Source organism: Crocodylus siamensis, chromosome 1, assembly GCF_052110815.1.
Source record: "Crocodylus siamensis isolate JL-2025a chromosome 1, ASM5211081v1, whole genome shotgun sequence".
NCBI classification, from domain to species: domain Eukaryota; kingdom Metazoa; phylum Chordata; order Crocodylia; family Crocodylidae; genus Crocodylus; species Crocodylus siamensis.
This window is the reverse complement of record NC_143395.1, coordinates 307,823,214-307,838,463: the sequence shown is the minus strand read 5'-3', so window position 1 is coordinate 307,838,463 and position 15,250 is coordinate 307,823,214. Positions and strand designations below refer to the sequence as shown.

General features: G+C 46.4%; 1 protein-coding gene across 6 annotated transcripts in view; it reads right to left on the bottom strand.

Moving 5' to 3' along the window:
* Window positions 1-6,930: 6,930 nt before the first annotated feature.
* The window catches only part of CARS2 (cysteinyl-tRNA synthetase 2, mitochondrial), a 62,114-nt gene continuing 53,794 nt past the window's right edge, over window positions 6,931-15,250 (bottom strand). For all 6 annotated transcript variants that reach the window (XM_090022252.1, XM_090022260.1, XM_090022219.1 and 3 more), the window contains 2 exons: window positions 11,912-12,163; window positions 6,931-7,103 (listed from right to left, as the gene is read on the bottom strand). In XM_090022252.1, the coding sequence (XP_089878378.1) occupies window positions 7,029-7,103; window positions 11,912-12,163 (327 nt within the window). In that variant the 3' untranslated portion in view covers window positions 6,931-7,028. The remainder of the gene's footprint in view (window positions 7,104-11,911; window positions 12,164-15,250) is intronic.

The window sequence follows — 15,250 nt, the reverse complement described above, 5'->3', positions numbered from 1 at the left end:
GAGATGTTCACCTCCACCTGCAGTGGTTCATTTGGAGAACAGATAAGGGAGCCCTAGCAACAGAGAGGGAGGAGCACGTTCCATTCCAGGCCTCACCAACGTGGGAAGTATTGAGATGACTGCCACCAAGAAGAAGTGATGGTGGTGGTGGCTGGAGACTCCCTGGTGACGGAGAGAACCATCTGCTGACCTGACCTGCCATCTTGGGGAGTCTGCTGCTTGCTCAGAGCCTGGATCAAGATGTCATGGAGGGACTACCAATGCTCATCCAGCACTCTGACTACTACCTGTTGCTTTTCATCCATGTGGGCACCAATCATACTGCCAGGGGAGACCCTGAGCATATCAAAAGTGATTACAAGGCTCTGGGTGCAAGGGTGAGGGGGTCTGGGGCTCAAGTTCTGTTCTCATTGAAACTCCCGGTCAAGGGAAAGGGCCTGGGCAGAAGCAAGAGCATCCTGCAGATCAATACCTGGCTGCGCAGGTGGTGTTGCCAGCAGGGCTTTGGCTTCTTTGACCATGGGATGTTCTTCTAAGAAGGAGGATTGCTGGGAAGAGATGGGATCCACCTGACAAAGAGGAAAGAGTGTCTTTGCAGACAGGCTCACTAACCTAGTGAGGAGGGCTTTAAACTAGGCTCACCAGGGGATGGAGACCAAAGCTCTGAGGTAAGTGGGGAAGTGAGAGACCTAAAGGAAGAGCAAGCAGGAGAGGGCAACAGGCAAGGCGTTCTCATACTTCCTGAGAATCTGGGCAATCAGCTAGTTACCTCAGGTGCCTGTACACAAATGCACAGAGCCTGGCAAATGAGTAGGAAGAACTGAAAGTCCTTGCATAGTCACAGAACTATGGTGTGACTGGAATAATGGAGACTTGGTGGGAACTCGCATGACTGGAGCACTATCATGGATGAGTAACTGTTCAGGAAGGGCAGGGAGAGGAGAACAGGAGGAGTTACATTTTATGTAAAAGAGCCATACAGTTGCTCAAAGCTCCAGTATGAAACTGGAGATAGACTTGTTGAAAGTCTCTGGGTTAGGGTCAGTGGGAAGATCAATGAGGAGGATGTCATGGTGGGGATCTGCTATAGACCACCAGACCAGGAGGAAGTGGTGAATGAGGCTTTCTTCAAACAGCTAGTGGCGGTTTCCCAGTCACAGGCCCTGGTTCTCATGGGGACTTCAGTCACCCTGACATCTGCTGACAGGGCAATACAGCAGTGCACAGGCAATCCAGGAAGATTTTGGAGAGCATAGGGGACAATTTCCTGGTGAAAATACCGGAGCAGCCAAATAGGAGCCATGCTCTTCTTGACCTGATGTTCACAAACAGGGAAGAATTCATGGGGAATGTAGTTGTGGATGGAAACTTGGGCAGCAGCGCCCATGAGATGATTGAGCTCAGGATCCTGAGGAAAGGAAGGCTGGAGAGCAGCAGAGTAAGGACCCTGGACTTTAGAAAAGCAGACTTTGACTCGCTCACGGAATGAATGGACAGGATCCCCTGGGAAGCAAGTCTGAAGGGGAGAGGAGTCCAGGAGAGCTGGCTGTACTTCAAAGAAGCCTTACTGAGAGTTTAGGAACAAACCATCCCACTGTGCAGGAAAACTAGCAAGTATGGCAGAAGACCAGGTTGGCTTAGCAGGGAACTCTTCAGTAACTAAATCACAAAAAGGAATCTTAATAGAAGTGGAAACTTGGACAAATAACTAGGAAAGAATGTAAGAGTATTACTCGGGCATGCAGGGATGAAGTCAAGAATGCTAAAACACAATTGGAGTTGCAGCTAGCAAGGGATCCAAAGGGTAACTAGAGTTTCTACAGGTATGTCAGTAGCAAGAGGAGGATCAGAGAAAGTGCAAGCCCCTTACTGAATGGGGGAGGCAACCTTGGGACAGAGGATGCAGAACAGACACTGAAGTGTTCAATGCCTTTTTTGTCTCAATCCTCACAGGCAAGGTCAGCTCCCAGACTACTGCACCAAGCAGCACACTTTGGGGAGCAGGTGAACAGCCCTGTGGTGAAAGAACAGATTAGGGACTATTTAGAAAAGCTGGATGCATACAAATCCATGGGGCTGGATGAGATGCACCCAAGAGTGCTGAGGGATTTGGCTGATGCAATTGCAGAGCCACTGGCCATCATCTTTGAAAACTCATAGCAACCAGGAGAGGTCCCTGATGATTGGAAAAGGGCAAACATAGTGCCCATATTTAAGAAAGGGAAAAAGGAGCTAGGGAGCTACAAACCAATGAGCCTCACCTCAGTCCCTGGAAAAATTATGGAACAAATCCCTCAAGAAATCTGTTTCTAAGCACTTGGAGGAGAAAAAGGTTATTAAGGAACAATCAGCATGAATTCACCAGGGACAAGTTATGCCTGACCAATCTGATTGCCTTCTATGATGAGGTGACTGGTGGATGTGGTGTACCTTGATTTTAGCAAGGCTTTTGATACAGTGTCCCGCAACATTCTCACAGGCAAGCATAGTAATATGGGCTGGATGAATGGACTGTAATGTGGATAGAAAACTGGCTGGAGCATTGAGCTCAGAGTAGTAATCAATGGATCTATGTCTAGTTGGCAACTGGTGTCAAGTGGAGTGACTCAGGGGTCAGTCCTGGGGCTAGTTTTTTTCAGTGTCTTCATCAATGACCTGGAAGATGACAAAGAGTGCACCAAGTTTGCAGATGACACCAAGCTGCGGGGACTAGTAGACACACTGGATGGTGGGGCTGGAATTCAGAGTGACCTAGATGAATTGGAGGATTGGGGCAAAAGAAATCTCATGAGGTTCAGCAAGGAGAAGTGCAAAATCCTGCACTTAGGATGGAACAATCCCATGCACCAGTACAGGCTGGGGGCTGACTGGCTGGGCAGCAGCTCTGCAGAAAAGCACCTGGGGGTTACAATGGACAATAAGCTGAATATGAACCAGCAGTGTGCCCTTGTTGCCAAGATGGCTAATGACATACTGGGCTGTATGGGTATGGGTGTTGCCAGTAAGTCAAGGGAAGTGATTATTTCCCTCTATTTGGCACTGGTAGGGCCACATCTGCAGTGCTGTGTTCAGTTTTGGGCCCCGCAGTACAGAAAGGATGTGGACAAATTGAAGAGTCCAGTAGGGGGCAACAAAAATGGCAAGGGGGCTGGGGGACATGTCTTATGAGGAGACTGAGGAAACTGGGCTTATTTAGTTTAGAAAAGAGAAGACTCAGAGGGGATTTAGTAGTAGCCTTCAACTACCTGAAAGGGGATTGAAAAAGGATGGAGCTAGACAGTTCTCAGTGTTAGCAGGTGACAGAACAAGGAGCAATGGTCTCAAGTTGTAGCAAGGGAAGTTTAGGCTAGATATTATGAAGAATTTTCTCAGTAGGAGGGTAGTAAAGTTGCAGAACAGGTTACCCAGAGAGGTGGTGGAAGCTCCAGCCTTAGAGGTTTTCAAGACCCAGCTGGACAAAGCTTTGGCTGGGTTCTAGTTGCGGATAGTCCTGCTTTGAGCAAGGGTTTGGATTAAGTGACCTGAAGTCCCTTCCTATCCTAACTTTCTCTGATTTGATAACAAAATACCAGCCCCAGTTTGTTGCCTATTGTTTACATTGTAACAGATTTCAACTATCCACCTGTTGACTGAATGCAGTAATCTCTAAGTCAGTGGTACTTGACCTAGGGCCCAAGGAATTGCCAGCTGGTCCAAAAATTTGACAGCAGGGGGAGCAGTGACATTAATTGCCATAGCTCCCCTGCTGTCAGATTTCTAGACCTATGGGGAGCCCTGGGGCTAGATAATGTGGCCCTATGCATTGGCTCGCATCAACAGATGGTGTTGCTCTCTGTTCATAGCCAGCTTGCAGAGCTAGGCAAGCACAATTGTTCCATACTGGATCTGACATGTGGGTCAGGGCCAGCATGCCAAATAGCACCTGCAGACATTGACTCTGCACTGGCTCAGGCCTGTGGCCTCTTTTTGCAGGATCCAGCCCCACCCCCACTCATCCATCCCCCAAGGCCAGAAAGGGTGAGGACCAGTGGGCATAGCATCTTTAAGACCCATCCATTTTGTAACTTCAGTTGGTGGCCAACTGCACAGTAACAATAACTGTCTATGTGCTCACTGACTCTGCTCTAGCACTTTCTGGAGTGATGGGAGAGACAAGTGTAAAAGAGCAGCTATTAGAAGCCTTGAAAATGAAAGCAGAAAATCAGTTTCAGCACTGACCTACCACAGCTGTGTGGTTAATGCACCTTAAGTACACGGCTGTCAGTGCAGAGGTATTTAGCAGCTGCAATATGGACTTGATTCTCTATTTTCAAGGCTTCTGAGAACAGCCCTGAAACTACTAGAAGCCTTGAAAATGGGAGGAATTGGGGGATGCTGACAGTTTGTATTTATGCAGCAGTTGCACTGAGTTTGGTTAAGCACATGGGGTGCCTGTACAGGTGCGGCGAGGCAGTTCCAACACACTTATAGTGCATTGGAGCAGACTCAATTAATCAAGTGTGCTGCTGCATGGTAATAAGCACGATCCAGCCAGCCTCTGCCTCTCATACATCAGCATCTCCATGCTTCAAAATGACAGCAGGGGTGCTTTAACTAAAGCTTGTTTGACTAGCTTTAGTTAAAGCACCCCTGGCACCTGTTTGAAGTGCAGGGTCACTGATACACAAGACTGTGCAAACACTTTCATTAGAGCAGCTCTTTGAGTTGCTCTAAAGTGCCTCACCACCATAGCATGTGTGATGTGTTGTTTTGGTCCCCGATTCAATTTGGCTGAGATTTGGCCCGATTCAGTGGCCTAATTTCCAAATCAAATCAGGAGAGATTCTATGTATTGGACATAAACACAGCTTTATATGTTTTTTCTACATACCTCGGTAAGGCAGATAGAGCGTCCCACGGGAGCACGAGGGAGTCCCCAGCATGCTCGGTGGCAAACCCGGAAGTAGACCAGAAGTACTTCAAGTCCACTTCCAGGTCTGCCACAAAGGACCCCTCCCCCCAAGTGACTGGTGCTTCCTGGGTCTGGGGGGGGACCCAGGGTCCCCCTGCAGCCAATCGTACTTCCGGTCCACCGTCAAGCACACGAGAGACCCCCCTGTGGGACACTCCATCCACCCCAGCATCTCAGCATTCACAAGCTGCACCTGGTACCTCAAGGTACATAAAAAAATATTTAATGCTGTGTCATAGGGCTTGTCCTGTAAACCCATAACCAATGAGGACAGACTGAGGGACCTGGACCTCTTTGGCCTCCACAAGAGAAGGCTAAGAGTTGATCTCATGGCTGCCTAGAAATTCATGGGGCGGGGGGAACAGCAAGGAACTGGAGATGCTCTGTTCACCAGGGCACTTTGTGGGGTAATAAAGAGCAATGGTCACAAACTTACAGAGAGCAGATTTAGGCAAGATATCAGGAAAACTTCTTCATGGTGAGGGTGGCCAAAATTTGGAATGGGCTTCCAAAGGAGGTGGTGTTCTTCCCTACCTTGGTAGGCCTTTAAGAGAAGTCTGGATAGGTATCTGGCTGGGGTCACTCTTTTCTGCACAGGGCAGGGAGTTGGACTCAATGATCTGTTGAAGTCCCTTCTGACTAGTATCTATGAATCTATGGCCAAATCTTCAGATTAGGATTCAGCCGAATCAAAAATCGGGACACAAATCTAATCGCCATACCCTGAATCAGGCCAAATCTGAATTAAATACAACCCACTTTGCACACCCCTAGTAAGAACACCCATGAGCTTTTGTTTCAGTCTCGCAGCTGTGCATCTAAATGAAGTATGCCATAACTTGGATCCCCCAGAGTGGGCAATTTTGTTCCATCCAACAGTGAAGCCCAGTGGGAGAGGTGAAAGATCACTCCTGCAGGTTCTGCAAGCACAAACCACCCCTTTGGCATTCTTAACCTGTTTTTTTTTCCCCCCCAGCCCCACCTGCAGGGGAAGGTGAAGCCTATGTAGAGTCCTGTTGACTGAGATTCTGCATAAATCTAATATTCTAGTAGCAAGGTATAAAGCAATTTCTAACCTACATGAATTCTCGGTGTTTTTCAATCAAGCATTTTCTCTGAAATTCAACAGCTCTTCGTTTCTAAATTTCCTTGCTATTGGGATCATAGTTTTTATGCAGTCTTAGAAGGCAACACTTCCAAAAGCTGGCTGCTCTCAGTGCCAGCTGCAACTGAATTTGTTTTCAAATGCTTTTTCCCCTGAGTCTGGGTGTCAAATGCTGCTCATTCAAAAACAAAAGTGGTTTCCTTTTAACAGGAGCAAGTGTCACATATCTCTGCCATCAATCTGAAAAGCCATTTGAGACTAGGTGGCCTCCAAGGGAAAAGATATAGGATAATTTCAGCTCATTCAAGCAGGAGGGTAACAGCATATCTACAGCATGCAAGATGGTGTCTGGTTTTGACACACTAACCCTGCATATACCTAAACCAGAAGTCAGCTTGCTGTACTAGGCAGCAGTTGTTGGCATGCATGCAGCACTCCAGTGGCATCATAACTATACTGCTTTTGTTTTGTGCATACCTCTGTATGGCATAGCATCTCTCAGCAAGAAGTTGGCTTAAGCTACACATGTGCCTTCCAGTCAAGTTTTATCAAAAACTATTGGTCTGGTTCTAATGGAGTGGCTGTGCAGTCAGCAGCAGCCATCCAAACTGTGTGGAGGTCACAAAACCTGTATCCATTTAACACATGCTGAAGATGGCTCAGACCAGATACTTGGGTTTAAGTTCTCATTTTCACAGTAATTGCTACATTATTTAGTAACATGGGTTGGTTTTGTTCAAATACTATCAGTTTAGCTCATTATGTCACTGCAGGAAAAAAATAAAATAAAACAATGCCATTTTAATAATGAGAATTGTAGCAAGACTGGTATTGCTTCAGGTTACCACAATATTAATTACAGCAACTCTTGTAGTTCCTTTCTGAAGTTTTTATTTGGAAATAGTTAATATCTACATCCGTTCCTGAAGTGACCAATGTCATACAATCAGTCCAAGCATGTCCTGTGCTAAATCATCTCTCTCTTTCAGTTCTTTGCTGTTCTCTTCTTTGATCCACAGCTTCCCACGTAGAAGTAGCGCCCCTGTCCTGTAAGAATAAATAGGTTAAACACACCATTTTAATTGCACATGGTACTTTGCATTGGCCTACATTTTATTCTGATCCTTACAACATGTTACAAGCAGTCTAAAGACATGAAATTCAACCAAAATATTAGTTACAACATTTCAGAAAAGAGAGTTCTTTGAAGCTCAGTTGAAAAAAAAAAACCTCTCAAAAGTAAGGTTATTGATGTTAAAGAAAAGGGTGACAAAATTTTATATAACCATTACTGTATTCTTCAAATTTATGACGACTTTGAATTTAAGAACCACTTAACTTTGACTGTAAGAAAATAAGCCCTCAAATACAGATACGCTTACAAGGATATACGCTCTATGGTGGACTACAAGAGCTTTTTTCTTCGAGTGTTTAAAAAAAACAAAAACTTAAGACTTGGGCATATTTCAGAGTATTTCTTTTTAAAAAGTGACTTACATTTGAAAGAATGTGGTACTTGATTGATTATTCAGTCTTTTGAATTATGGGGAGGGGATTGGAGGAAGGGGGGCACTGATTTGCTCAGTTTATTCTGGTACTTAGTTGAAGCAATTATTGCTACTTCAGTTCTAAAGTTTTGTTAAACCCAGTTTCAAGCACAGGTGGATTGAATGCAGAAGGCTGCAATGCCTTTTTGCCAGTACATAAATGTTACACTTGATGGCCTTGGATTAACAGAAAGGTCATCAAGTTTTCATGTTTAAAATTATCTCCTTCCTGCTCATTAAGAAAAAGAAATTGCACATAAATATTTTTCTTTTTAAAAACTTTAGAAGGATGCTGGCTTAGTAAGACAGTATTTTCTTATTGCTGAGGCATTACAAAAGTCCAACGGAATTTCTTCCTCTTATAACGTAGCCGTTGTACTGCAGTTGGGGAAAATACACTCAAAGAATGGCACTTTCAACTAATGAGTTCTCAAATCTAGGGAGTCTGATTGCTGGTCATGAACCATTTAAGGAGAAGTGTAGACCGGAGTTTGATACCTGAGCAAGTGAAACTGCCACAGAATAGTAGAATACTGTTGACAGCAAAGAATATTTTATTCAAAACAAAAGTAATCCACTGGGTTTGCAAAAGACCAAATATTATATTTAATATACAGTTCTAAAATATATCTAAGATTTGTTTGTTTAATGTTATGCAACTTAAACCTAATCATCTTAGACTGCACAGTAGGAGGGCGACTGGATGCCTGTATTGGAACTTACCATTTTTAAATTCTCACTTGTTACAGTGAAAGTGAAAACTGTTACAGCATAAGAAAACAGACTTCTCTGAAAGCTTATTTAAAGTTAGGCTCAAAGAAAGGAAGTTCTGGGCACTCTAGAATTCATCACATGCACTACAGGGGAGCCAGAAGCCTCCAAATCTAAACAACAGTTGACTGGTCTAACAACAGATACCTGATTTACTCAAAGAACCTTGTCTACCCATGTCCTTAGACCCACACAGCTACAACCTACACCCCTGGTTATGAGTTCTCACACTCTTAGTTTTAAAGAGTGACAAAGAGGCCTCATTTCACTAACATTGCATGTATGTATATCTTGGCCAAAAAGCTCCAGACTGTCCCCCTCATGTAAGTCAGTAAGAGAACAGGTGCAAACAAGGTTCATGTGGTCACTTGTACCTTTTCTACAGATGAGCTTCTGCTGTTTCTGCAACAGTTGGACAAAAGCAACACAATCTTCATATAGAATAAACCATAGAATAAGGCACAGGAAAAAGTGGCTGAGCTTAAGACGGTTAATAAGAAATTTAAAATGGTCACATGGAGTTGTATGGAACACATGTAGGTCAACTTAACACAAAATATGCCAGGGTCAGTTTTGTGTTGGGTAGGTTCAAAGGTTCTGATAAGTAAATGATCTCAGGCTAACACCAAGGGCCAGATTTAATGCAAGCCCGTAGGTGCCTGCCCCCACCCCACCCTCAGTGGGATCTAAGATTTAGAATTTCTTCATGCAAGACATAAGGAGTAAGGTCCCTCAAAAAGGTAAGAACCGCCCCCATAGGAAACAAAGCAGAGGGAAATGTGCATTTGAAATCCTGCCCCTCCTTTTCAAGCTTATGTGCCTCCACCCACTTGAGGCTCACAGGCACCCACAACTCTTTTTTCCAGCAGAAGCAAGCTGGGCTTACGCTACAGAACACAGTCCTGGAGGAGCAGGTGGTTGCACCAGTGGCTAGAGCACTCGCTCAGGAAGTTGGCAATACAGATTTGATGCCCAAAACCCCATCCTCCCTTTTACAGAACAGAACCCTCCCTACTAGGCTATACATTAAGTGAACCTCCACCTCGACAAGTACTAGCTTCCCAACTACTAAAACTGGTTCCCTGTGCAGACAGGGATGCAAAGTGTCTTGCAATGAGGCCAGTCAGGAAGAAAGGGCACAGAAGGTAGCAACTGTGCAGCCCATAAGCAGGATTTGGATCACAGCATTTTTTTTCAGGACATTTTTTGTGGATTCTGTAGCCGTTCGTCAAGATTGCCCACTAGATTGGGATCTGGAGGGGAGCTAGACAGAGGAGAGCCTGCCTAGTTTGTTCTTCCAAAAGATCCCAGGTGATCAAAACTGCTACCACGGAAGCCACTGTCAGCATGCCTGGAGCCAGATTTCAGCACCTCCAGGGGTATGGCAGCCACCATCCGAGCATTTTGAAGATCTCACATTTTGAAAGTCTGTATTTTGAAACAAGGTGGGACATGCAGGGTGGGAATGGACAATCGCCTGACTTCTCATTTGTGCTGCCGTAAAAATGTTTATGGCAGCACAAATGCTGAGCAAATAGATGTTGATACCCTTTGTGTGCCACAGGAAAAAAAAACGGGCGTAACAAAAAGTGGTAATAGACACTGCTGCTTTACTGCAGTGGACATCTATTACCTTTGTGGCAGAAGAGTACAACAGCTTGTATACCTGCCTGCTTTCCCCGCTTACAGGAAGGATCCCCAGGAAATCTTGGGTGCTGCTCCACAAGCAGGGAAGTCATGGTGACCTGCCCAGCCAGACCCATTCCTCTGCAATTGTAGAGGAGTAGGTCTGGCTGAGCAGGGAAGTGCTTTTCCCCTCTCAGTCAGACTCATCTCCCTGGCAATTCCTGGGGAATGGTCTGGCTGAGCAGGAAAAGTGGGGAGATCCCATTATCCCTTATCCAGTGCCATCAAGGGCAGCAGAACGAGCAATATGTTTTTTACCCAATGAATTAAATCAGCTGTGCCATGATGTATCCTGGTACAGCTGATCAGCTTCATTCAGCAACATCTGTTTCTAGCCACAGGGGATTATGCTGAATGTCAAAACTGTAAATGCTTGAATTGTGAAACAGTGGGATGGATCCTGGCTGAGGCCAGATTTTGTAATAGGGCAAAAAATAGCCATAAAGCTAAATTCACATCCTGCAAACAGAAGGAGATACCAAAATAGAGTAAAAAGAGAGCGAGTGAGCAGTTTCTCTTACTGTTATCATCATATTTTGAGTACAGTTTTGCATTGCACTCTGCATGTTATACAAATCTAAATAATTCTACTTACTACCTGTTTAGGATGCTTAAATTAGGAATCTAAATCCTGGGCACAATTGCCTCTCTTTTTAAAGACAACTCTGAAAAAATAAAAACAGCAGATAAGATTCTAGCTTTCTGGAAGGTAGTCCTTTCATAAGCATCACACAACAGTGTGCACGGCTTTGAGACCATAATGGTGGACACACAAAATCACTTTTACACTGAACCAGGATCTAATTATTTACAAACAAACATCTCAGTATATTGTTTCAGAACTAGTGAATGGGAAACAAGTGTTTTTGTCACTTAAGAGCTGTAAGTTGCCATTCCAAGTTATCACTGATTTGTATCCTTCTGCTTATAAAAGTGATGCAAGATAAAAGTATGAGCCTTGGGTCACAAGGTAGGAAGACAACAAAGAAAAGAGTGCTTTAGAGGGGAAAAGAGGTGCTCAGTAGGAAGCAACTGGCAATTCCCAGTACTGGGAGTGATATATAAAATAACAGAGGCTGAAGCAAAAAGGTGAAAAGGGCAGTAAAGCAAGAGGAATTGCGAGTAATAGCATTAGCTAAAGTGAGCTCACGTAGGGGTCTTCAAAGCACAGGGAGACAGTAAGCCAATGAAGAGATTTTTCACAAGGAGGGGGAAGCCATGGCTTCACTAATGGAAAAGGAAAATTAACAGTGGCATTAGGGATAGGCTGGAGGCAGAGACGGCTGGAAAGGAAAGAGGGCAGTTAGAAAAATCAAGTGATTAAGGATTAGACGCAGCTAGGCTAGCGTGGAAGGAATAGAGCTATTAAAGATGCGAGAGGACTTTTCATAGAGCTTTGCACAGACTTAACTGCTGAAAAAATTCTCTTTTCTTTCCAAACCTGGAGTTAATGAAGAGCACTAAAGGTCAGTGCAGAACCAGGTCCCCTCTGCCTTTCAATTCCACTCCAATATACTGAAACAAATACCACTTCTAAGATCCAGTTTAATCCAAGGAAAGACTACTTGGGGGATTTCAGACCAGGACAAGAAATGTGATTTGGCCATCGAAAATCCTCTCTAATTGCAAGAGCAGCAATAGGTTGAATGGAAACGTGTGGGGGAGGAGGGAACAGAAGGCTAGCCTTCCCATCTCCCAACAGCTTAATTTCTACCTGTGACTATCCCAGTAGTGCAAAGTGCAGGGCACAGGGCTGAAAGCTGCTGACAAAGGACATGTAAGAGGGGGAAACAAATGTTGGCTTAACAGAACCACTGAAAGGTCCTGCAAAGACAATATTGTGTCCCATACCTTTATGTTGATTCCAAATGCAGCAAGGTCCCGACGCAGGTTGTCACAAGCCTGCAGAAGGGGCTCCCTCTCCAGTAATAACAGCCGTCTCTTTTCTTTCTCTTCCAGTTTGGCTTCCTGGGATTGCACGGTACTTTCTACCTCTGTTGCTTCAGGCACCGCACGAGCATAATTGCGCACCTTGATACGGAAATTTACTAGCTCATCAATCACACCAGAGAGCATGACTGGACTTCTTTCTTCTGAAATAACCTATAAATCAAATGCAGCATTATTAAAGGGCTTTGGAAAGGAGATAAACAATATTTATTCACCAGCACAAATCCCAACCCAAAGCCCTGGCTACACTCACAGTTGTGCCACTTGAGCTATTCTGATACAATTATAGCAATGCACCCTCTACTCCTCCACAGATGTGACACTTGTGAGTACAGCAGCACAGGTTGGTTATTCCTCTGCATGAAGGGGAATAAACTACCCTGATGCAAGGCATCTTTGTACTGACATAGCTTAAATCCAAGAAGGCTCCAAATTTAAGACAACCCCCCCTACAAATTAACTATTAACAATCCTTCACTAAACTATTCTGGGAGCAAAGGAGCTAAATAGATTAGGCCCACATTGCAAACTACCAGAGGTGAGGTTTCTGCAGTTCAATCTTGCCTTACCTCACAGATACAAAAAAAAAGACCGAACAAGGCAAATCTCTTTCTGCCACACCACTTCTAACAGGTGGGAAACCTGCCAAGATCAGCAACACCAGCAGCTGAGCCTGCTTTAAATCCCTCTCTATATGCCTTAAGTTGGCTGAAATGCCTACATGACTTTAACATCCAACAACAGCCAGGAAAATGACAAATTGAGTCAGCCACTGTGCAACATGCACAATTCTGCTGTTTGTCTGACCTCCTCCTGTTCCTCCCCCCAACTCATCGTTCACGTACCTGTTGTGTCTAGTTTGTCTGCCGGCACGTGAGTTAGCACGGAGTTTGCACAGGAGGGCACTGCTTATGAGCCCCCTAAGGTAGGCAGACTCAGGCCCAGCCCACCTACCATAGGCACTTGCCGCACCTCAAGGGTCCCTGACCCTCTCTGGCACCTCAGAGGCCTCCACCCGGACAGAGCCCGTGGTTCCAGGCTCCTCGCAGACGGGGCCCCTGGCTCTTGGCTGCGGGGGTTGCCTGTCCCCTTTTCAGGCTCTGGGGCCCAGGAGCATGGCCACCTCCCCTTGTGGGGTCTGCTCCCTACTGGGGTCTCTGGCGTGCCAGCTGGAGGAGCTCCAGGCCACAGTCCAGAGACTGCGCGCCATCAGGGACTGCGAGCAGGAGATAGACTCCTACTGCCAGGCCCTTCTCCCCCAGGACTCGGAGGGTAGACCATGGCATCCCTCCAGGACAAGGGAGGATTCTGGGACCTCCCATTCTGTCCAGTCAGGGGCACGGACCAAGGTGGTCAAGGGCCCTAAGGCCTGCCACACCAAGGTCCCATGCCCTGCTAGAGCTGAGTAACAGGTATGAACCTCTTGCAACCCCAGCAGAGCCTGCCGAGTTGCCAGCTCCCACAGACAACACAGGCTCAACTGCAGCTACTGCCGCCGCTCTCCCCAAGACAAAACAAAGTGTTTGTTGTGGGAGACTCCATCCTGAGGGGGACTGAGGGGGCAATCTGCCACCCCAACCCCTTAGCCCAGGGGTCCGCATCCGAGACATTGCAGAGAAGATCCCTAAGCTCCTCTGGCCCACAGCCCACTATCCTGTGCTCCTTATTCATGTGGGCACCAATAACACTGCTCGGAGCGCTCCCAGCCGGGTCATGAGGCGCTACAGGGATGTGGGAGCCGGGCTAAAGGGTCTGGGGGCACAGGTGGTGTTCTCGTCAATCCTCCCAGTCTCCGGGTATGGGCTGAGGAGGGAGAGGAAGATCCAGGTAGTTAACCAAAGACTGCGGTGCTGGAGTCACAGTCTGCTCTTTGGTGAGAGAGGCAGCGAGCTGCTGGGAAGGGATGGCCTCCACCTCTCTCCCCTGGGGAGGAGGCTCTTCTCAGCCAGACTGGCTGACCTGCTCCACCAGCCTTTAAACTAAGCCTGCTGGGGAACTACCACCACTACTGGCCTGCTGAGCAGCCCTTACAAAGCCAGCAGGCAAAAGGCACTTAAGGGAGCCCACCCTGGCCCCAGCCCTGGTACAATCTGTGGGCAAGGCAAGAGCCCCCAAAGGGACACTTGCCTGCCTGTACACAAATGCCAGGAGCTTGGGGAATAAGCAGGAGGAACTCATCCTCCTACTTAATGCAAATAATTACAACATCATAGGGATAAAAGAGACCTGGTGGGACTCCATCCATGACTAGACCATGGGTATAGACAGCTACACCTTGTACAGGAGAGATTGAGTACATAAAAGGGGCAGAGGTATAGCTCTCCATGTTAAGGAAAGCTATGCATCCCTGCAAGCTGATGTTGGTGACCAGGATAGATGATTGGAGATGCTCTGGGTTAAAATACGTGGAGAACATGGCACAGGGGACACAATGGTGGGGGTCTACTACAGACCTCCCACCCAAAGTCAAGAGCTTGACCAAGAGTTCACCCGGGAACTGGCTGAGGCCGCATGCTCCAGGACCATGGATGTCATGGGTGACTTCAATTACTCGGACATCTCGTGGGAGGATCACTCAGTAAAATCTGAGCCGTCGCAAAGCTTCCTGTCGTGCGTGGATGACCTCTACCTGACTCAAGAATTTTACAGGCCAACAAGAGGTAAAGCGCTGCTCAACCTGGTACTGGCTACTGGGAGGACCTAATCAGTGACCTAGTGATTGATGGGAAGCTGGGTGACAGCAGCCACAAGCTGATCACCTTCACCATCCGCCGTAAAGCTGGCAAGTCAGTCAGCAACACTGAAGTCCTTGACTTCAGGAAAGCTGACTTTGACAAGCTCAGGAGGCTTGTTGGTAAGGCCCTAAGGGACCACGACCCCAGAGGGAGGGGAGTTCAGGAAGAGTGGTTGCTCCTCAAGGGAGCGATCCTCAGTGCACAAGCTAATACTATTCTCTCTCAGAGGAAAGGCAGCAAGAAGGCACAGCAGCCCCCTTGGCTCTCCAGGGATCTAGCAGACTGCCTGAAGCTAAAAAGAAAGGCCTACAAAGGATGGAGGATGGGATCCAAGAAAGAATATTCTGCACTAGTCCAGTCCTGCAGGGAGCAAACCAGGAAAGCCATGGCTACAACTGAACTCCAACTACCTTTGAGTATCAAGGACAACAAAAAGTCCTTTTTCAGATATGTGGGGAGCTGGAGGAAAAGCAAGGGTAACATTGGACCCCTGCTAAACCAGATG